At 39.7% G+C, this 24,614-nt stretch overlaps 1 protein-coding gene across 1 annotated transcript; it reads right to left on the bottom strand.

The window, feature by feature from the left end:
* Positions 1-411: 411 nt before the first annotated feature.
* On the bottom strand, positions 412-24,449 carry grb14 (growth factor receptor-bound protein 14). The gene is made up of 15 exons (XM_034561593.1): positions 24,358-24,449; positions 20,443-20,657; positions 19,102-19,231; positions 8,362-8,518; positions 6,871-6,992; positions 6,642-6,716; positions 6,337-6,474; positions 5,220-5,330; positions 5,017-5,112; positions 4,602-4,664; positions 2,970-3,086; positions 2,634-2,703; positions 2,460-2,547; positions 1,913-2,006; positions 412-1,759 (listed from the first exon to the last, which is right to left on the bottom strand). Exons 2-15 carry the CDS (start codon positions 20,628-20,630, stop codon positions 1,613-1,615), a joined length of 1,596 nt encoding a protein of 531 aa, XP_034417484.1. The 5' UTR covers positions 20,631-20,657; positions 24,358-24,449; the 3' UTR covers positions 412-1,612.
* Positions 24,450-24,614: the final 165 nt, after the last annotated feature.

Here is a 24,614-nt window from a genome sequence, read left to right as displayed (position 1 = left end):
GTGACAATGTTAGGCTAATGGTTACCATATATAAGCTATATAGTGCTACTAAATTGAACTATGTGCTAGATCTCATTGGAAAATCATGTACAAATCTTTCTGCGCAGAGAAGCGCCCCACTGTGTGCCGATAGTTCAGGTGAACGTTTCATTTTACAGAGAGATTTAGTGTCAGTCGTTATATTTGTATCATAACCTATTTATCATACAAAGACTATAGGTATACTATTTTATATTTTAAAGAGATAGTGATTGATTGCTCCACACTGGCCCAGATCTTATCTGGGCTTTACAACTACAGCGATTGCTGGCAGCTTTGAGACCTCATTGAAAGCAGCTGTAATGTGGCTTTAACCAACTGTGTTTCCCGAGCAGCTCATCGTTAAATGTGACAATAAAATCATACAAATCATACATAAGAAACACTTTGTTTATATAAAACTATGCAGTCCATGACATTCATTGATCAATGCACTGTTGTCCAGCTGAATAAAAAAAACAAAAAAAAACAAAACAGAAGATGGTCATTTCAATTATGTCACCGATTTAAAATGCCTTGTTAAAAAGCTGATGCATCATTGACTTATTGAAAACAAACAATATTTATCCACAGCAGTGGCAACTGTATACGTGAATCTTTGTAAAAAATAAAAAATAAATTTCAATATCAATGAATTCAGATATGATCAAAATCAGTCACAGTATTTCGGATTTCCATCTTAACGGCTAATATCTAAAAATGAGTGAAGCATATTTCAGTGCTCTCGCTCTAGAGCAAGCTCACAACTTATGTAATACAAACATTTCATTTAATCACAATTGTTTAAAATTAATGTACAGTGCAGGCTGTGTGCCATTTCTCTCCATCTGTACATTACCACTCCGTCTCAGTCCATCTTACAGGGCATCATGCACAGTGACACTTCCTGATAGGTCATTTAAGCTCTAAATAGAAAACAATAATTTTCTTTAAAAAAAACAACAACACATATATACCTGAATGCTTAGAAATACAATGACAATGAAAAGATAGCTTGGTTTTACTCAAATTTAACATGACAGGCATTGGGTACTACAATTCCCAGAATTATATAGTTTCAAATTAAAATTGATGACAGGTATACATATTGCAGAAGACATTAGATTGACATTTCTTCTGTGAAAACTCAAATGCAAGCTACTGTACGCAAGGGAGTAATAATACTTTCTTCCACTGGTGTAATGATGTTGATAGAGTCACAAGCTGTTTGCAGTACACGTTCAGCTCTACAATACACAGCACAAGTCATATTTGGATTTACGGCCACATGTGGGCACGTTACAGCGCCAAAGACTAACGTTCAACAGACAAAACTGCACATCATATTCAGCACATGTAGTCAGTTCACATACAGTCTATTGTCAAATTCAACTTTTTCTGAAAAGAAAGAAAAAGGAGGGACCACGAAGCAAAGTATGGATGGAGAAGATGGTGCATGATAACAGTGGTTTCAGTTAGCATGGCTGTTACGTCCATTTCATCTTCAAGGCACAAGAACAGTGGGAGTGTATGTCCAGAGAGGCCCTGGAGTTAAGGTGCATGTGGGCCCTCTGGTGTCTCTTCCGTCCCTCGTTCACAGGGTGATCCGGGCACAGTGGTGTTTGAGCTTGAAGGGCAACACTCCTCGGTTTAGCTGGTAAAACTCCACCAACTGGATCAAGTCAGAGAACCGTGTGTGACAGTCATCCAGACTGTAGAATAACTCCCCCTCGTCATCTACCTGCAGTGGAGTATGCACACACGTACGTGCACACCCACACACAAAAGGAATCATGCACAAGAGATAGATGACTTACTAAATGTCAGGCTCAAATGTGGAGGACGTTTAGAAGAATTGAAAACATTGCATGTCCAAACAGTAGGTTGTACTCACAGGTAAGATCTGAAAGTGTTTGATTTTCTGCATGTGGCACAGCGACAGGACAAATGTCTTCGGGTTGCTTAGGCTGTCTCTCAGAAGAAATACTCTGAAGTGAGAACAGTTAAACGCTTTTTTCTCGTTTTCAACCATATGAGATTTTTAAAGATATATTAATATATTATATTGTCACTTGAAGTCCAGTCTATTATTGCCCACTAGAAAATATTGCTGTAAAGATCCATTCAGATGTATATCACAGTATAATAATTCAAATGCTTCTTATAATTCCCTCTACAATTATCACATTTTGCAACTACCCACCACACAATTACACAAATGTATAAGTCAACAGAAAATGTTCAATTCAAGACTCATTAAATGCATTTCCCATGGAAATCACCCTGTATTAACAGAGCTACCCGCCTTCTCCTTTAGAAAAAGGGGATATAGAAAAATACCTCCGCACCAAATGCTGTAAACCCAGAAGTTTATCCTACTAGCAATAAACCATGTATTTAATTAGATGATGTCACCACAAAAAAGCACTATAACTGCTTACCCATCGATAAGACCCTGCTGAGTGATTAGACGCTGAGCCTCGTCCCGAGACAGTTTGCCGTGGAACCAGGACTGAGCCAAGTGGAGGGCTGAAGCACAAAGAGAAACAATATATTGCAAATTATCCATTTCACTTGTGTAAGGGGAGCAAATCCAAATAGGAAAAGTGTCAGACCTATGTTTGACACCGAGCTCTGTGAAGTAGAGGGGCTGCCATGGCTGCTCAGACGGTGGCAGCTCTTCCTCTACAGGAGAAATGAGTTAGTCACAATATAAGTTGGAGTAATGTGAACCATTATAATCACAACTTATGAGGCGCTTACAACTGTTGACTTAATACACCTTATTGTTCCGTTAACAGATTAACAGATTTTACATTCATCAGAAATCATAATGACATTTGAATAATTTGTTCCACCCACCCTTTTTTAATTTAGAGATTGTTAAGTTTGCCTAAATGTCTCATTCACATACATGCATACATACATAGATACGGCGATACCCGACTTACCCTCCATGACAGGCCTTCCTCTACAGCCACAGACAGCGCCTCAGATGGGTTCTCAATAACACGACTCTTTTGGCCAGAAAAGTCCATCGCCACCAGTGAATTCTCTGAGATACTTCTCTGAAATTATATATTGAAATGTTATTTTTGTACCGACTGTATGACTTATTTTTCTATTAATTATTCCCAAGTTGTTTATTTTCTCATGACAAAAAACTACTGTATGAAGATATGGATTGTATTCTACAAAATACCCAAAACATTGTTCTTTTGGGGTTGATTTCCTTTGTATATTGTGGAAGAGTAGACTTGACTTTTGCCATCTCATGGTATTGTATTGCCATCTAGTGTCTGAGTAACGAGACTCCATCTTTATCATTTCTCCATGATGCAGTCCGAAAACTCCATTGAAAAGGGATTAGAGTGGCTTTGAAAAGAATGACACATGGGCATATTTAGTCCTTTAAGCTGCCATATAGTGAGTGGCTCACTGCACACTCAAGAAAAATCTTCTCATCAGGATTACCAAGAAGCTTTTAATATTACCACATGTGTTCCTCTGCCACCTACTAAGCTTAGAAAGTAAATGAATGGTTAAAACAAAGTGCAGTGTTTATTTGAGCATAGAGGCACTCCCGCCTGTCTTATTCACGCTGCCCAAATTCCAATGATATAGAGATACCCATCATTGCGCATATATGTTACTTAATTTTGCCAATGCCATTACAGCTTTTTATTACTTTTCAGTGATCATATAAAAGCAGTTTTCTCAAGGGAGCATGTTTATCTAAAGCTGTCAAGTAAAATACACGATTCAACAGCCTGACCCTGCATTTGGCAGATTCATGTACTTCCGTATCTTTCTAGCTAATCCTCTTGATGAGGCTGTTGGTCAAATATGACCCTCCGACAGCAGAGAAGAGGTGGTGAGTTGTTAAATCTGAGAGCAGCTGATCACGGTGTATTTTTAGAAAGTGAAGAGTTCATGAACATGCCCAAAAGCCAGAAATAGATTGTGTTCACTGCCACATAAATACTCCCAGCAGAGTCTGAGGCTATTCTGAGACACCAAACCCACTGAAGGTGGCTTATTTGTCCTATGCAATTATAGGACTACACTGCTATGTGTTGGCCCAACATATTGTTAACGCATGAAAAAGTATCTTTAAAGCAGCATTAATTGAAATTAAATCGTTGGCCACCTGGGAGCAGTGAAACAAGCTAGAAAAACTGACATTGTACCACATTATAAAGTTGTTAAGGCAGACTTGTTTGTCACATTTTCAAATGTCTTGGTCTCAACCAACTCCTGAGTAAAATATCTGGCTATTTAGCTGCTAAATGCTTATGTCAAAGTGTGTTCAGAGCTTTATGGCTGAAATATGTTGCCTGCTTGAGTTTGAAACAAGGTTGGTGAGGACGGTATGTGGGCTTAAACATCAACAAGCTATGGTTAAGAGGATAGAAGGCTCTACCAGGTGAAGTTAAGTCAAACTACACATTTCTTGTTAACTGTGTGACCTTTAGCACACTGTTAATGTAAGCAATACACTTATTAAAAAGTGAGGATATAAGCTTTTAAAAAAGGCATTTTCAAGTGAGTTGCATGACATCAACATAAGACCTTCAGCTTACCATCGGTGAAGCTTTTTGTTTCTGGTGTGGCTGAATGAAGTTTTGATACAGTTCCATCCCATACTGGAACAGGCAGAAAAAAGCATGTCAATTTTAAAATTCTAATATCAAATATCTATTACATCTTAACTTAAATAGTATCTCTGGAGTGTAGTGACGAAAAGGGGCAGATACAAATCAAGCCTGTTAAGCTTTAATGTATATTATTTATAGACCAGCAGGAGAGTGACTAATGCTCTTAAATTTATCCATCAGATATCCAGACAATGAACACATGCTGCTTCTATAAAGGCTACGAGTGCTAATCCAGCATCACTCAGTTTCCCCTGACCTCCTCCCAAAGCTAAATGTAATTCTAGCACTGACTCAGCATTCCTCCTCTTAGACATCACCAGTTAGTGATCAGCGAGCCAACCTTTAGCAAGCGCATGGCTGTGATCCAGCAGGTCCTGGTCTGCTCATCATCTGCACAAAGCAACTTCAATTCCCGGGCTGAACTGCACTTTGTGGACTGGAGAAAGAAGTTACAAGGAGACAAAGGAGTTCAGCATGCTGAGAATCAATACTCTACTTATGCTCATTTGGTGCAGTTTTGGTATTTCTAGAAAGTGATGGTACCTTGACACAGAAGCCATAATCTGTAGGTGCTCCATGTAGTTTTTTGGCTGAGAACACTGTGTAGACATCACTGTCACTGAAATCGGCAATGAACTGGAGATGCCTTGGTTCCTGTTAAACAGAGGAAGTTATTATAAAAACACAAGTACAGGAAATATATTAACTTTCATACAACATCAAATCAAAGTTTTGGTCAACTCCACGACATGTCTGTAAATCTGCTGTGTGAGGGATGGAGACGCATGTACATGCGTTTGTTAGTATTGCCTCTTCAATTCATTTGATGATGTGGTCACTAATGTGAAGAACACTGTGCACAACAGTCATTTATTTGTGTAAATTAATTGGACATGAAGCATACATGCTTCTGTGAGAAATTGAAAACTGAACAGTGGATAAATGCCACTAATCTTTTAATCAAGCCACACTTAGTCAAATGTATTATTGGCAGAAGCAACATAATACAATTATCGGGGCTGTATTGACAGTATTAGCACCAACATTGTGCCAAAGAGGCATTTCAAAGAAAGAAAAAAACAAAGATGATCATTGTTCTGCTTTCATGTGGCGCAGCTGTCCCACTTATTTAAAGTAATACCTCAGCCGTTAGCGACTGCGCTGTCTGACTAGCAATGTGTCCGACCACAGATGAATGGTAAACCTGCTAGAGTTATAGTGGGCGCCATACCAAAGCCTCCCTGCACCCGACAACAAAAGGTCTACTGTTGTATGAAATGAAAGCAGTTGAGAAATGGTTGTGTTGGCACGTCGGGTGCCTAGGTATAAGCTTCACTTGTCAGCAGCTTTGAGAATCCCATTTCTGCCTGGATGATATGCCAGCTGACCTAAGGAAAAATCAAGCTCAACCTGTTCCATTGCCCTACACAAGCAAGAGTGAGCTATATACAGAGGAAGAAGTGTTGACCCCACAGTGTACCAACAGTAGTTGTTTTATCAGAGATATTACAGTGCAACTACAGAATGTGCATTTAATTCAACCAAGGGTTCAAGACGACACAAAAATATCCAAATAGGATTGCATGCAACAGAGTGGTTTTAAAAATGGTATGCAACCAATAACCCATATTGTATTCTGTAGTCATTTTGTTTTACTGACCTTGGAAGTTCCCTTATTGGAGAAATAAAGCCCCGACCTCCGAAGGACAAAATAAAACTTCTTCCAAGACTTCCTGCTTTGCTCTTTGGCATGGAGGTGTCCATGTATCTCTGGACAGGTGCTGGAGTTGAGAAAGGTCTGTTTTGGGGAGAGAAATACATGTTCATAGATGGGTGTGTACAGTTGACTTAATGAATGTAAACACACATTTAGACAGGAGTTTGAGAGACTCACAATTGGCATTCAATGGGGGGGGGGGGGGGGGGGGGGGAAGGAGTGCATTGTAAACAGAAATAACTTAATACCTGTATGAGCTCAGAGTGATCCACCACCCCATTGCTTTCACTGGATATGGAGAGCATGTGATCCGGGAAAAAGTCCTACCAATATGAAAGCAACATCATTTGTTACAACACTCTTTAGTCTCCTCAACCCACACAGTAGCCGCAATACAGGTGGTTGGTTCAGAGAGAGAATGCCCGAAGACAAAATTATGAGTATGAACCCAGCACCATAACGCCATCACAAACTCACCAGCGGTTTCCTGAAGAATTCATATTTAGCGTAATATTTCCTAAAATACAGCCGGCAGTCTGTATCCATTCCCCAGCCTGATAGCACCTCCATAACAGACTCATGGTCTTCAATGGTTCTCTCTAGTGAAAGGAGGACAAGAAAAAGAAAATCAATGATTTATTCTCACTATGGATAAGAATCAGTTATAATGCTAAACAAAGACATACGTTTAAATGTTATAATCATAATACAAACATGTCTGACAAGAGATTACTGCTTTACTTGGAGGCAGTTTGATCAACCTTATATCAATGTGTTGCCTCTGGATGAGAGCACAGGTCTCAAGAGAATCAATATAACAAACAAGTTATTTCCCAGAACTTGAAATTACTGGACAAAAATTAGTTCCCCTAATTCAACAGACAGCCATGAGAAGCAGCTCTCAACTACCAATCAGGGCAAATACGTCAGACAACAAGTAACTATTCATGATTTACATGGCTGATAATAGGATTGTAGGAAATTGCATACTGTATGCCTTGTAATCAATTTGATTTAATAAACAGTCATAGATAGACGTAGCAACTATCTACTGTTAATACTGTAAAAACCATGCATATCAGTTTCTGAAATGCATGCGTTTGTCCGTTGGCTTTAACAAATACTCAAGTTACAGTAAATGTTACATAAGTGAACTAACAACAACTAACAGCAACTTATTCAATGCTATGCATCACTTCCAATGTTCCTTAACAGTATCTAAAGCAAGCCCTTTCTGTAATAAAATGAAACTCCATTAAAAAGGGTGTATTCAAACAATACTCAGTTTAATAGCTGGTTGTGTTTTAAACCATTTATCAAGTTCACAGCAGCAGGTAATGTGGCTTAAAAATGTAAACCTTGCATTTCACAACAGAAGCATGGAGACAATAGTAGTAGGGATGTAAATTGTACAAGTGAGAGAAATTATACCCCATTGTAGATGGTCTTCATACATGCATGACACTACGTCTTTTCTAATGCAATACCAATAGAGGATAAGAAATAACATTATATGCAAGGAAGATATATAATTGATGCCTTGCATTTATAAAAACACAATCAGTACCAACATTAGCCCTCATCATATTGTAGACAATGTAATTAGGCACTGAATTGGTTTAAAATGCAACAAACACAGAAGACAGTGCTGTGTTCCACTCACATACTGTACGTCACCAAGTCACCTGCCTACCACCCGCACTACCTACCGCCACTCCCATCAAATCAAGCAAACCTCGCCCATAGTACTAACAGCCTTACCATCACATGGTTAATGCAAGTAAATACTATCACGTGTGTATATATGTTGATCAAAAACACTTAACCGGCGCTGTCTCTACATTATATGCAATACTATCACAACGTGTGAGATTTTATTAGGCTAATGATCATGCATAGTTCTTACATTGTCACAGAATTATGCTATTTACACAGATTTATACAGAAGAGGGAAACAAAAAAAGGTACCTATTCCCAGAAGAGAGATGTGTTCAAAAAGGGTCCAGCTGTGGTCATCAATGCAGTGGTTCTTCAAGACAAACAGCTGGCATATGTCCCGGGCAGTGATGTCACTGGGAACCTCCACTGCCCTGCTGGTGTTATCTTCATTATAAACTTTGATTACCTGAAACAGAAGCATAGAATCAACAACCATTTCAACCTCTTAGCAGGATGTGATACATTTTACCTTCAAGGAGCACAAGCAGAGAGCGTTTTTTGACTAATGCAATGAAAAGTATTAAAAGTGAGGCAAAGTATCAGACAAATGAATCAGGTTGACCATCAAACACCAGTTAGGTTGTTATCTATTGCAGCAACACAATATTTAGAAAATGACCGTTGATGAAAGACCTACAAAGTTGAGAACAATGTGAAAAGCACGTTCCCGGATGTAAATAATTGAACTTGCAATACCACATTGAGACATCAAAAAATGAATATACCTGAAAGAAGAACTTACCCCCCTGTTTGGAGCCAAGCAGTGTTCTGAGTTTGTACAAAACCTGAAGCCTATGTATGGCTGAGTACACAGCATTGCAACATAGCGCTTTTGTAAGAAACATACAAACACACGTCTGACAGCACTGCGAGTGTCAGCTGGGAAGGACCAAGACTCTCTCTCTTTGTGCTGCAGTATAGCTGAAAGGAGGCAAATGGGCAAAACTGCCCCTTAGCACAGCACTGTCCCAACTCCACATACTGTATCTGTATTGCTGGGGTGGATGAGCCTGCTACCTTTCACCATCACTAAGTGTCACGAAGCCAGAGATCAATCGGCTCATGAATGAGAGTCCCTTTCATAAATGCACCACACAAGGTCAGATCTTATAACATCTCCGGATCCCTTTTAACATGGCACTCGTCTGAATTGAGAGGGAGAGAAAGAGTGTAAACCGACTTGCATCGCCTTCTTTAACATCACTGTGTTAATGCATCTATATCTACATCTCTTATGCACAAAATGTGTTTTAATAAACTAGGAAACACTGTGAAAGAGTAGAGAGAGAGAGAGATTTTTTATCAACTTTGCATTAATTAAGGTTTCCTTTTAACCTAAAAGTCAGAATGACACAATGCTATTACTTTAACAGATAGTTAAAGCCAGCAATGTTACCTATTCAATGTCTGAAAATGCCTGAGAGGATGAGACCGACAGAGTCACAGGGCTCCATTCTCATTCACACGCCCACGGCAAGCAGCGCTTCAGCATAATGCCCTGCAAGAGCCCACAGAGCAATTACAAAGGTGCTGGTTAAATGTAATGCTAGTTGGGTCAACTCTGTCTAAAGTTGACATAGGCGAGTGTGGAGAAGGGAGAAGGGGAGCAAAGTAAAAACCAAATGACTGTCTTTGTTTTCTTTCCATGAGCACTATTGGTAGTTAGTGCAAAGCTGGGCAGGGCCAGCCTGCTTCCTTTTGTGGAGAGAAAAAAAAAAAAAAAGTCTATGCTCTCCAGCAGGGCTGAGGTTTGAGCCCTCAAGGAGCCATCAGCAAATGGGAGCCTTCAGCGATGACGTAATCTGTCAGTGTAAACCATTTAGTGTTTAATCAGCCCACTTGGAGCCTGACAAGACAAATAACTTTGCTTGTGGATGTCACAAAGACGAGGGTGTACATTAAACAGATTACTCCAGCAGCCCGTGTTTTAATATAGTTAACGCGGCAGGATAATTATCAAAAACAAATCAAAAGACAACTCCAGCTGAGAACAGTACAAAAGCATATTCCTTTAAAATAAACAAACCTGGTCATAATTAATGAATTTGCTGAACTGCTGGTTATAACTGCATTTGACGCAGTGTCTTGTTAAGCTGCTGTAAGGAAGTGGCTTCCTGAGAGTTGGCCAAATCAAATCATTCAGGCATCACATTTCACCAGGGACAGGGTAGGGTTTGTCAGTGGGTGAGGAAACCTGTTGGGGGCATTAGCATTGCAGATGTATTCATGTTTGCAGTACTTGGCACAAACCAACTGTGAGGTAGTTTTGTGAAAATCTTAGATTGGATGTCGAGAAAACACATCCACAAATATTAAATGAATTACATAAATCAACTCCACTCAGACCATAGCCTGTAAACTCTTTCACATACAATAGCCACTTATGAGCCTTTTACAAGAGACAGCATAGGGTTGCAAAGCAGGATTTCATGTTATAAATTACTTACTTTTTTAAGACCTATGGCAACTCTGAGGGAGCTGATGTGATAAACAGATGAGATGAAGAGGAGAATAAGAATTATGTTCTGCAGGTCAATTTAGAATCACTAATTCACTTATCAGATGCCCGAGTCATGCAAATATGTTGTTGGTCGTTTCCAAACATAGAACATATTCAATGTTGAATCACAGATGTATATAAAACACAGGATTTTACATTTGGCCAATGACTACTTCAGATGAGAAATACACATATTTGCATCCATCCATAATACATGGGGCATGCCGTTTATAATAAACAGATACGTCTTATAATTGTCATTGCATACCTCAAACAATTTACTGTATAATTATGCATAATTTCTCATTCATAACCGAGTGGAAGGTACTGTTAATCATTGGTTAAGAGTTTCTAATGAATGGCCAGGCAAGGTAACATGCTGTGTACTCGGCTGCAGTCTTTATCAGTGAACACAAAGCTGCATTCATCAGCAAGTAACCCTGATCCAAATGTAAACATGCTTTCACCTGAACAGCATACATGTACGCCTACGGCATGTCAATCAAGTACACCTTTTATGTTGCAACATATCCGGAAAGTAGTGGGTAGTTTTTGTAAAGCCTTGGTTGGCAAAAAGAGGTCACTTTTAAAATATGTACAATGGTACAAAAGTAAACCTCAATGGGGTGAGGTATTGGACAACAATTTATTCTGATGTGTACCATCTGAATTATATAAGCACCACAGGGCTCATTATGTCCGCTTAGTCTGGTACTAGCTAGGTTGGTTGTGCTTGATATTGGTCTTTAACTTTATTCTAAGGTACTTTAAAAGTACCTTAGAGGCAGTTGAATCTGCAGTCTAAATTCTGAAACTGGTTGGTGACAATGTCTCCTGCTGTGGCCAGAAACTGTTTAAAGCAGTTATTCATGAACTTGTACTTAATTTCCACCAGTTAAAAAAATAGCAGCTCATGACTACACTTGGGTAAATATTTTTTTTGGGTTGTTGTTTAGAAGAGCGCTTGGAAAGCGGTGATCTCCAACAACGACATGCCCCATTTTTCAATGTTTATGAAATTGGAAAATAATGTGTGCATCCACCTGTGATTCAGACCCAGTCCAAAAATTGGCTCATTCTACACCCTTCCATCAAGTGTCATAAACATCGTGCCAGTAGTTTTTTTGTAATCCTGCTGACAAACAGACACCAAACTGAAACATAACTTGCTCGGTGGCCTAATAAGAATACCGTAAGTTTATAAATTACAGTATAATGACTAAGATAAAAGTCAGACACGTTCAAATTGCCCAAATAATGAAATTTTTAACGCAACCGTTGACATTTTGCGATAAGTCAGTGGGCAACGCATGGTGAGGAGTGAAGCAGGGGGCAAGTCAAAAGAACATACTGTGCTGCGTTAAAGACATTTTGCTGAAAAACAAAAAAAACATTTCTGGACAAAGCTGAATAAATTCAGACAGACTATGCAGTACTACATATAGTCGTGTTGAACATAAACTCTATTAGACTTTCTTATCTCAAGGACAGGACAGTGTGAGACATTTTGGCAATTAGACCGCTTTTGGTTTAACCTTGAACTGCACTCCCACAGCTGCAGCTCTATCGTGTACTGGTGGTGAGGAGGTGGCCTCCAGCCTCCTCTATCTAAGAAACCATTAAGAAATATCCTCAAAGTCTGATCCTCATTGCGGAATTTCTCTATAATGGCCACACCAGGTGCTATGTACGCCTATAGCTCACCGAATATTAGCTAAGCACTGGTTCTCTGGGGGCTGAAACAGAAATGGACCAATTGGAAATCAAAGTAATAGCCAGAATGTGGTTTGCTTTACAGAGCATCTAGTATGCACCAATGAGTAGATGAATTGCATCAGCAGACAAATGTTATCAGGCTATACAGATAAACATGCTGGAAAGCTTGTAGCTACTTTACAAATTTCTTTTTTGAGTTTCTTGAGATTAGATTTCCACAACATATTTGACTCAGGATGTAAAGACTTGATGAATAAGAAACATATATTATCATTCGAACATTGTAGCTGTGCCCTTTTATAAACACCATATTTATCTTATACTACATATATGGTTCATGAGAAGTCCACATTTCATTGCACGTTTCAGTTTAGCAGATTCCAGGTCTGTCGGTGTAATATCATACGAAATACAGGTCAAAGTAAACATAAAAGACCAAGACATAAGATGGAAGGCAATAATCGATAAATCCATAAAGGAATGATGGAGTAGTTTTAAAGGAGAGCAGGCTGGAGTTTAATAATGAACATTATACTGTTGTTGGAAAGTCTTATCAATGCAAAGTGCTGCTCCAAAGACAATATAATATATTAAAGAAGCACTGAAAAGGAATACTCCATGTGTGTGCTTGCTTTGTTTAGCATTCATGCACATTTTACATGTTAGTATATTTACAGAGTTCAGGGAATTGCTTACTCTGACTTTAAAACGCCACCGTTTACGATCAACTGACACATTGCATCTGTGCATGTCAAATATTAATTCCAAGAACGCGCTTCGCACTAATTAAAGATAACATTTTTGAAGAACCCAGTGTGCATCCCATTGGAAGTTCAGATTGAGAAAGTAACAGCAGCACAGATAAATTATTGTTAATATAACATTTATGAAGACAAACCCTTGTTGTACACAGTGAGCCCTTTCAGAGCGCTCACATGATGTTGGATCCAGCGCCATCTAAAAAGACAGCTTCAATTTAGAAGGATCGTCAAACATGAACAAAAGGCACCTCTTCACTAAGAGGAAAATTTTGAGACAGAGAGTCGAGAAGAGATCCATGTAAGATTCCTACCCGCTTCTGCAGACAGAGTGGTGTGATGGCAGGCAAGGTGACTCTTCTCGCATGGAAATTCATGCTTCTGCCTTAGGTGCACAAATTACCAAACTGAGCGATACATACATAGGAACTGAAAATTAGGATAATGTAGAAATTGTAATTAATTAATAATATTTTATAAAGCAATTAATACTATACTAATATGGTAACCCTTTTGGCAGCTATAGAAACTGGATGACATCCTTCACAATGAAAGTGTGAGAAACTCAGTCATGCCGCCTCCCCACAACACAAACTCCTCCTTTGTCCTTGGGATTGTAAAAGCATTTTTTATTTTCTCCCTTTTGGAAAAAAATTAATTAAAAAAAAAGCAGTTCCAATAAATCTGTTAGAATGCTACTGTAAAATACTTGGGATGAAAGTAATACGTTCTGCCTGGTAATAATTGTAAAAAAAAGTCAGCAAATAAACAGATGAAGTCCATGAAACATGTTTATTCTTACTTTGTAGCCAGGCACTAAACAGCTATTTTTAGTCTCAGAAGTTAAAGTCATGAATACGTTGCATTGTATTACGTTGTCAAATCTATGCGTGCTGATTTTAGTGTAAGAAATGGGCCAAAAGTGATCATTAAATGAGTCCAAAGTTTAATAACCGTTTAGATAATTAGAAACTGAAGAGTGTACTGGGGACATTTAACAAAAAGTTGTCCATGCAGGACAGTTTGCCTCTTCCTGCAAATACATTCAGACAGAGCCGTTTGATATAAATCAGACAATATGGATAAACCTCAGTTTATCCATTTATTGTCTTATTTCGTATTACTTTTGAATTTCTTATTACCATTACTTATTCAATTATTACCATTTTAGTCACAACAATGTTCTGAATATACTGTAGTTGTGTTGACATGTACACATTACTTTGGTACTACTGAATCTAATATGATCAGGCCTTTTAGGCCCATTAAGAAAGACAGAGGGAGAATTAGAGGTCCCAAATAGCACATTTCACAACACACATCTGTTTTACTGCAAGACTAGACAACTTGTAAATATAAGTGCACCATCTTTACAAGACACTCGTATTTTCAAACCCCAGTCTTAAATCAAAAAATCAGTCAAATAAAAACACATTTTTAAAAAAGGTTGACATGTATTAGTTTAGGTCAAATAGATTTGTGAATAGTTTGCCCCTAGTTTAACATTAAAATGGACAACTTTCCACTGGTACTACAATAAAGTAATCTTTTCAGAAATTACATGAACACAATTATAAACAAGTGCTTGTGCAAAAGATACCAGACGCCATGGAGGGGAAGGGATGCCATTTCAATAAAACTATGAGTGCACTTATATGGGAGAGACATTTAGACCACAAGGCGCCTGAAATTAATTGATGACCACACACGATTAATTTTTGTATACTGTATATTAGCTGTGGCGTGAATGCTATCAGGATGTGAATACTTTGGGTCACTCAGTAAGTGGGAAGAAGTGCGTCCCAGAGGGGTAAAGCAGCTATGTTGCAAATCATCTCGTCAATGACACCATGCGAAGCTACAGTAAAAGAAAATCTGTACACTGCATTTCAAAATGTGCATGGGTCCATTTATTTTATCTCCTGACCAGCACCAATCATTGTCCTCCATTTCACCTCATGAGACGGGAAAAGAGGAACCTCCCACAACAGGCTTCATGTTTATCTGGACACAGCACACTGGCTTGTGAGAGCGCAGACAAGCAGACGCTGCTAGTTATCACACAGCTAAAATGAATTGGAATTAATGGAGCCAAAATGATAACAGAGTCTCCACAACTCCCATAACAAAGCAAGCTCCAGACACATTGTCCTTGACCAGTTGATTCAATGAAGACCCCTTGCAGGCTCTGTCAAAGTAGCAAGACAGCAAACAGTTACAGTGGTGCGTTCATGTAGGTATGGATAGTACAAACACCTCTGGCCAAGGGGATTCACAAAATACCCAACTCAAAACTGAGAGAGATATATAGCAGTATCCAACTTGCGGCGCAAGGACGCTGCCAGTCATGTTACAATCTTATCTAGTGTAAACTTTTGTTCCCTGAATTTAGCCTTTAAGTCAATGCCTCCTGCCCCAAAAACGGCACCTGGAAAACAGCCTGGAAAGAGGTCTTTAACAAATACTGGGAGAAAAGCAGGCCCTAAAATAACCAACAGGACGCCTCCAAAGCACCAACTTTAAAATTATTTTGTAAGTGTTTTTTTTGTACACGTTACTGCTGGTCTGCTTTTGCACACTGTTTAAATGTGAGTCGGACACCAGTGACTACCGTTGTTTGACTTGTGTTCAGGACGCCTCTCAGTCCCCTAACTGTATTGTATGTCTATTCATGCATTATTTGCCTTGCTGTGAAACCAATTGCACTTCAAGGACAACATTTGTCTAATTAGGTGCAACTCAAACCTCAACAAGTGCCGAGATTCAGACATGAAATCCATAAACAGTAAAGTAGCAGAAAATGGAAATACTCAAATTGCCTCACAATTGCGCTTCAGTACAGGATTTTCAGTAAAAGTCTTTTGTTGCACCAGTGTGCATCTCCATCGACACAAAATCCAAAACATACCAACTGTGCAGTCACCGACACACGCACGCACACCTTTTCTTTCACACTACTAAACGTTTGACTGAACAGACTCAACTAATTCATTTTCGGTGTATTCCCATGATATTATATACAAGAGTGACTGGAAGAGTGGAAGAGATGAGTCTTTCTTTGACATGACCAACATTTCTGCGTTTGGTCTAATCATATCAGACCACTCTCACAGTTCAAGTCCTGATTGTTACCGTTTACCTGGGTCTGCAGCTGTCATTCCACACATCACATTCATACCATCGAATAATACCAGTTTGTTGTAATAGTTAAACTTGAAGTTTGGTAAAAACTAGTCACATAAAAGTTTACATTGACAATCAACACCAAGAAGTTGGTAAATTCTACCTCAATAGTAAAAGGTAAACATTTAGAAAATATTAAGTCTCTTCCATTATCTACCATAGAAACATATACTATTTTTAGTTAATACATAGTGATCCTATAGTTGTGAAAATCTTTGTTAACTAACTGCAAACCCAAGCATCAAAGTGCAGAAAGGTGCATAGAATTATTGTGATTTTGGGATATACAAAATAAATTGAATAAAAACATTTCAGACCACCAAAACACAATTTTATCTCACGACTGTCCATCTGAAAGGGGTAACTAGACAGACATCTCTTTATTTCAACTCCTCTGCTGCTCACATTGAACTATTGCATTACAATGTTCTTTTCAGTGTTCAATGACACCTAATGTTGATAGTTTATCAAATTAAAATGGTACATACTGTAGCTCTGTTTGGTCAGTAGGTAGCCGAATGGAGAGAACATGAATAAATGTTTTATATTTTATTAAGTGAGACCCTGGGGAGCCCATTACATCTTCTGTAGAGGAGAGGTGAAACTCAGAGTAAAGAATGCGGACATGGTGCATGCAGCATCTGAAATAACATCTCTATAGGGGCAGGCATTTCCTCTGAGTCATATGGCTGAACTGAAAACTCAACACTGTCTGGAGATAGACTGCCTGTGCGCTTCTGGTTTCTGGTCTGAGCCCAAGCATGACTGCCCACTATATTCCTGGAGAGAGTAGGCTTTGCCAGATATTTCCTCAAAACGGTCTATTTTGCCAATACATTATGAAGATTTGCCGTTTTTTCTATGATGTTACATTCAAAGCCAGCTGGCGTCGACCTAATCAACAATATCAACATGGAATCGTCTTCACAATGACTAACTTGCAGCATGACAGACTTCTCTATCCAACATACATTTACAGCACCAGGTCCTATTAAATGTTGCGTATTTGTGCATGCAGTGGCGTTGTGCTGTGGCTTAGCCAATAATAGTATTAGAAACTCAACCTTGAGCATTTCTAGTGGCCATTTTCCTGAGGTCCAATTCAAAAGTGCCTGAGGATCTTATATCACAATGCATTACGCATCAATGCAATGTGCAACAATTGCAACCGCTATCTGCCGTGTCTCAAGGTCCGATTCTCAAACGATATTGAACTGATATTAGCGCCGTCAGGGCCGCATTTCTTATTTGTGCAATCCTTTTACTAAATTCACCCCAAACACCACTGCCATTTTTCTACAATAGCCAGCTCAATTTATTATCTGATCCTGTCCTCAGTAGAAGATTATTATTTTCAAAAAGTTGTAGCTTCTGGGAAAATTACAAGCCAAAAAGAGATACTTGTTCAGCTAAATTAGCAATTGTCCTGATAGAAAGTTAGGAAAGGGGAATCAGCTTTCCATATACATTTTTCTTTTCTCAGGATTAAAGCAACACATGAGCACACAGTGATAGTCCTTGGTAACTGAGCTATGTATTTTCAAGCTTTCCTATGACACACACACACAATAAAAATCCACATCCAGGAAATATCTAATGGTTGACAGACCAGACTAATTTAACAGCCCTGGAAAAATCAAAATCCCTTTAGAAACCCATGCTCTTTAAAAGCAGACCCATAATTGTTAGCTTTCCAACATAATGAATGTGCTCTTTTTAGAATTTGGCAGAGTTCTGTATAAACCTGCAATCAACAAACGATCAGTCATATTAAGTCATATTTTGCTGTGCATGATAATACATTTTCTTCCGACTTGCACTTACTAGTAGTTCTATGATATTGGATGTTAAAGGAATAATAAATGCATAGCAGATCCCACTTTTCTGATAAAAATAGTATAGGATTTTTATATAAGGATGATGATCCCCTTTTCATGATGTGTATTGTATCGCCAGATTATTGCCCATAAACAGCCCTATTAACCAACGACCTAATGTGGTCCTGCATATCCACTGTGCAGAAGTCAATACGCTATACAGTGTATGAGAGTTTAGGGTGACTATTTGGTTTTGTGAAGTATACAGAGTTATCCAACAATAAAGTCTGCCAGTGTCATTTGCTATCAACGACAATACTTTTAACTACTTCTGTGTGAAATCAAATACACCTTATTTCCAAAGTAACTATACATTGTGTGGTAGATCTGGCACTGTTATCGTTGTCAACCATGCCAGTTAGTGAATGGTCAGTTGGTGAGCAACGTAAGAATCAAAAACTGCCCAAATTAACTCTCGATCTAGATTGGCGTGAAAGCTTTGCCAGTAACAGCAGGTACTTCCCCACATCCAGTGCATTACAAAAATCACACACACACCCTGTGCTAAAACAAATGCAATGTCAACCAAGTGGCTGTTGGGCACTAAGCCAGGTGTTTCTGGGTAAAGCAAACATTTATAATCTAATTTAAAATGCAATGTCTACAGGTGGTGTCACATGTATTGCCAGTTCTTATGTTAGTGGCCACAGTATGGAGATAAAAACCTGGTCTCTCAAAAAGTAGTAACATTGCATGTTCTGTGTATGCTGACTTATCTCTTCACTGCAACCAATTTACATACTCACACAGCATATGCCCTGACGTTTCAGATAAATTACAAGCTAAACATGTCCTGCAGTTGTTTTTCTGGCACTTGTTCCAATTATAGTTAAAACATAACTATGCTGCCTGAGGTAGCATATCGAAAATGTAACAAAAGGGCCTTTCTTTTCATGTTTTCATAAAGTGCCTCTTTGAGACAAACACCCTCTAGTGCTGTATACGGAACACTCACCTGAGTTGCACTACTTTTGGTCCATGGTAATAAACATTCAGAGACGAGAGGGGAGAAGGTTGAGGCGATAAACTCAGGGAGAGGGTTTGAAACCGGGGAAGGGAATGACTCCTCTCCCTCTTGATTGCTCCTGGAGGACAGAAAAAAGCATATGCTGCATAAAATGGGGACAAGTATTGTTCACATCTTATTTCAAAATATATGAGAAGTCAGGCTGAATTTGTGTATGTTGTGTAGAAAATGATGCACACATCTAAATACTCTATTTGATCACTCACTTATACAAATAATGGATTGTCCCCTTATTTAGCCTGTCAAGAGTCAGTCCAGACTGCAAAATTATTATGATGCATTAGACTTTATGCGAGACAGATTTTGCAACCTGTAGCTCAGAGAGCCGTTACAACACATTGCTAGCTTCCGTTGTGCGTGCCCCATGTAGATGAATGTGGTGTATAAATGAAGCAGGTAGATAACCATACACAAGGCTGTCCCTGCATTGACTCCTCCTGCTCTCAAATATTGACTACGACACACCTCACCATCTATCAGACTGTTGAAAAGATAAAGCTCATGTGAGCTGCCTCTGATGTAACAGCTAGCAGACAACAAAAAAAAAAACACTTGAACTGGTGGCTGGAGGAAAGTAAGCCATATTCCAATAAAAATAAATAGCATGATCAAAAAATATTTTTTCTGCATTATCTAAAATTGTTAGCATTGTACATCACTCATCACAATCCCTAATTAAGGGATGCATCTGCAAATGTTTGGTAGTATCGTAGCCAGGATATTGATCCCTTTATTTACTTACATGTTATTGATCCAACATCCGAATCAATCGGAAATAAAATGAAAAGGTCACCTAAAACACCATATTCAATTATCATCCCGTTAAGATAAGCAAGAGTTAGCCTTCAGCACACTTAGAGGACCTCAGTTTCTGAAAGGTGCTGATCTCTGACTGACACTTTCTTTAACGCTCTGTAAACATAACAGTTACTGAGTTACTAATTATCTACCACAGACTAACAGGTGCTTGATTACAGGTCTGTAACTGCATTGTTGAAATAAAACATTACACTCCATTGACAGCTGCGTTGGGGTCAAGCTCATTGTGTTTGCAGGTACAAAGTCTACCCAACAGCTTTTCAATAGACGCTTGTGTCCCAGTCCTGCAAATACAAAGAGTGTACTATTCTTCTGGAGAGCAGCTAACATCGTAAAGTGTCGAGTAGAAAACAGTACTTTGAGTTTTAGTGAAACATAATTTTGTTTTAACTTAATCTTATAAACAGACTGGTGTCATTCATGGCAAGTGCAAAGAAAAATGCATCTAACCTGTTCCCCTTGCCGAGCGTAGTCCTGGTCTTCTGGGCATTTGGGGTTGGCAAAAGAGCTTGCGAAGGGATGAGGGCTGGGCTGGGCAAGCCACTCACATTACCCTTGCCACTCTGTAAAATGTCTACTTTCTCGCCGAGGCTTCCAGAAGTGTGTATTCCATCCAGTGTGTTATTCATATCACTCATGTGGGCCAGCTAAATCCAAGGCATCATCTGGAGCGGAGAGAAGAGACGAGCGTTTGGACTGGAGTTTGCAGAGCACAGTTAGAGTAAGCTGGCTGGCGGGGCTCCTATGCTTACAACTCAGCAGAGCGCGCACACACACACACACTCCCTCCCTCTCTCTCTGGCTCATCTGCTGCCCACGAGGCTGGCCCAGTGGGGCAAAACGATCCCTCCTACCCAAACATGATCCACCACAATAAAGATATTTTTAACACAATGACTCCCAAAACAGCAATCCCTGCCCTGACAGTGGTGTAAAAAGAATCGCCTAATTTGTTCAGCCTTACATAGTGTTAATATTGTGCTTGAATTTCCCTGCATTTTGTTTTAGTTACCTTTGCAAGCTGGAAGCAGTCAATGTGCATCGAAAGAACACTTGCACAAAAGGGGGTATCTTTAGCTCAGTAATGAGTCTGTGTGGGCCACCAGTACTATAACACTTATGTCATGGACTTTGCACAGTGACCTTAAATGCACTTTAAACTCAGTGTATTGTAGAAGACATGTGGTTGTACAGAGTAGCCAGCCAAGCAGATTGGTTGTGTTGTGGGCTGTGTCATTCAGTGACAGGCTCCATGTGGGGGATGGTTGGGATGATAACATCTTTCTGAAAGGTAATGTGTAACAGAGTCTGACCAGGGGAGGACAGGCTACTGGAGATACAGACCAACAGGCAGCATGGGGTTAAAGCAATACCTCACCACATTAACAGAAGGCAAGGCTAACTTGATTACTTTGGTAAATATGACAAGCTGGTGCAGTGGTCAAACCCCAGTTGTTTTTACCTTCAGAAGGAACAAATACAGAGTACGTAAACAGTAAAACATTGCATCTCAGAATGATACAAGCTGAGGAATGTCATCTTCCTGAATGCGTGTCTTTAGTGTGGTTAGCTGTATTCTCAAAGGAAAAAGTTTAACTGGTAAATTGGTAGACTAATAGAAGGACAAGAAACCCTAGGCAGCATGAGGGGGCCAGAAATAACCCATAGCCTGAAACACATTCTTTTGGTATCAGTCAATGCAAATTACATTGGTGTACGATGAACGCCAAATCTATTTTAGGAACTTAATAATGGTGTTTCACAGAACTGTAAAACAGTTTATAGGAAAAAAGAAAAAAAAAAAAAAAAAAAGAGCGCAAAGAGTTACTGCTTAGAAAAACCTGCCCGACTTAATGACAAACATGCAGGTCTAATTGTTAATAGGTATTTTACTGCATTAGTCACTACATTACCGCATTAATGACTGACTGGTTGTCCTCCACAAAACATAACTTATTTGCAACATGCAACATCGGGGGGGGGGGGGGGGGGGGGGGGGGGGGGGGGGGGGGGGGGGGGGGGCACCCTGTTGGACATAAAATGACAGGAGCAGTTTTGGCCCCAGTGTATTTTTCCTAAATGCCAAATATGACATCATGGACACAAACCAATTGGTCTAATGAGGTTGCTGCCAATTACCCTTATCAGCTTTGCTTTCAGTGCCACAGCACCAAGAGTGACACACTCAGTTAGCTGCCCTGCCAGAGGGCTGATGGCCAGGTTTGCAAGGTGTTTATAGTAAGGACAGTATTTCCACTGTTCTAAAATACAATTCAGGGAATAAAAAAATAAAATTAAAAAAAAGACAGGAAATGTGGGGTAGAAACTCATTCCCGACTAAGACATGTCAGTCATGTCCATTCTGCAGGCCCTCCCTAAGCAGAGCATGGACAAGGAGATGGTGGAAACTGGATATTCCACCTTGCTATCACAATGGTGGCCAACAACCTGCGGCTGCTGGGTGTGTCCCTATCACAACTGTAACAACTAGTCGGACCTATGTTTCAGCCAAGAGGTCTGGTGAAGATGAACAACCTTGCTTGCCTCAAGCTATGGTATGATGTTGCATAACTGCCCTCCACCACAAGGACAATGTCAATCTCCTGGGTGCTACAATGGTACTATAAAGTACAGTTTGTAGCATCAATCTCCCTCAGAATCCACCTTTTTAAGAACTTAAAAAGAACGAAAACGCTACTGTTGAACTCCAGCAGTACAGGAAATGTGCTACGGTTTATGGCTTTTAGTTATAGTTCAACCATCAACCAGCACATCCAGAGCACCCTGTGACTGAGGCGCTCCCTGTCTGTCCACCAAAGTCTGGGGATCCCATTGTCTCCTCCAGGGGATGTTCTCAACCCACAAAGATAGAGCAGTAGGGGTTGGATCACTGGCTTGACAAGCCTCAAGTGGAGGAAGGTGGAACTGCTAGGGGCTCATGCTGCAGCATTCTTGTATGGTCATTCTGGCTGTAATTGAAAGCAGAAATATCAGACAGTGCCTCCGTACTAGGAAGAACAGTTATATTATACCGGTATATGATAGTGGGCTTTATGGGTGATCGGCATGGTTGACATCGTCTCTGTGGCTTCAAGAGTGACAGGTTCTGTGCTGTGGGTCCACCAATTGATCTTGAGTAGCACAACTCAGACATAATTGTTCATGCTAAAGATCATGAGTTCAAGTCAAGCCACAGCTGTCCAGTTCAGCTCTATGCAGCCGGTCCATCTATTGACATGGAAAGGTTACTACATTTGTGCACTCTTGGCTCAATGGTTGGCTTATGTGGAATGCAATGGAGTGATGCATAGCAGCTGTTGGAAACTGGAGGGAGAGGGTGGTTGGATTAACACTTGTGCTGCAGCAGCTTCTTTAAAGACAAAAGCCACACTAGTCCATTCATAATGCGAGACAGCAGTGATCATGTCACTTCTCGCCACAGCAATTATTGGGAGTATTGTGAATTGCTGCTCCTCGCTGCCATTCATCACTTGAATTCATTGCATCATTTCGAGCATGTTATAAAAGTTGTAGAGAAGCCACTACCGACATAAGGGGGGGGGGGGGGGTAAACTCATTTAAAAAGCCCAAACATTGTCTTTTCAATGACATACTGCCTGAGGTCATGATGTCCTCTTGTCACTGAAGGAACACGAAAAATGCTGTTGAATTGTTCAGGCAATGCCATTTGTCTCAGAAACCATTTAATGCAACTGGCATTTTAGAACTATGGGGTAAATCAATCGTGCATTATGACAAAGAAGTGGTCATTTTCATGCACACGACAAACATCTGACATAATTGACATGGCAATCCATTATAGACACTGAAGGTGTCGAATTCAACAGTTTGGTTGACGGAGTGAAACATGTTGCTAGCACGTGTGTGTTGTGGTATTTGCTATGAAAAAAAAAAAATGGAAGAGTTGGCCAATGTTCACATTAAATTAGCTTTAGAAAGATGAACGTATAGAGTTGATACATTCCGCAGATTTCATTCGGAAACGTGTGGGAGAAAGAGGATTTGAGAACAACTGTTCGCTTATCATTTGCGAAGTTTGAGAAACGCCAAAGTCAGGGGAAACGACGTTAAGGTTACGCACACTCCCGGTACCCAATTAACTAGTTCACTTAACGTTACGTGTCGCAATACATCTTCATAGTAATGACTCATTACCGTTACACATCATTAACGTTAATACGAAAGCAAACATTTGACGACAAGAAAATAAGCGAAATTAAACGACGCAAAATGAATCCGTCCGTCCTTCCTGCTCCCCGAATGCAGCAGCTTGAACCGACTTGCAGCCGAACGTCGCTGGGCACGTTTCAAACGTGGACTTTTTGTTTTTAAAGCTGTTCTTACCTCGTGCCTCTGAAAGTGGAGTTCCCAATTCAAACCAGTGACCTGCTCCTCATATCGTTGCTCCCGTGCGGATTGAAACTCTCTGTTCGCACGTGCGGCACAGGTGCTCCAATGTAACGTACCTACGTCACACACCCCTTGAACACGTTTTACCTGTTGTGAATATCGGGCTGTCCTCAACGCGAGTTAAGCAGTGTAATTAAGGACACGGATATCAATTTGCATAATTTATGCACTTACTGAAAGCAATTAAAAGA

This window comes from Cyclopterus lumpus, chromosome 21 (assembly GCF_009769545.1).
Source record: "Cyclopterus lumpus isolate fCycLum1 chromosome 21, fCycLum1.pri, whole genome shotgun sequence".
Classification (NCBI taxonomy): Eukaryota; Metazoa; Chordata; class Actinopteri; order Perciformes; family Cyclopteridae; genus Cyclopterus; species Cyclopterus lumpus.
Note: the sequence above shows the minus strand (reverse complement) of the source record. Positions and strands in the feature narration are given on the sequence as shown.

Coding starts and splice junctions, on each gene's coding strand:
- grb14 (XM_034561593.1), bottom strand. CDS start 20,630: ATGAGTGATATGAATAACACACTGGATGGAATACACACTTCTGGAAGC. Junction 6,717..6,870: donor AATTCTTCAGGAAACCGCTG/GTGAGTTTGTGA, acceptor TCATATTGGTAG/GACTTTTTCCCGGATCACAT. Junction 2,007..2,459: donor CAGCAGGGTCTTATCGATGG/GTAAGCAGTTAT, acceptor TTCTCACTTCAG/AGTATTTCTTCTGAGAGACA.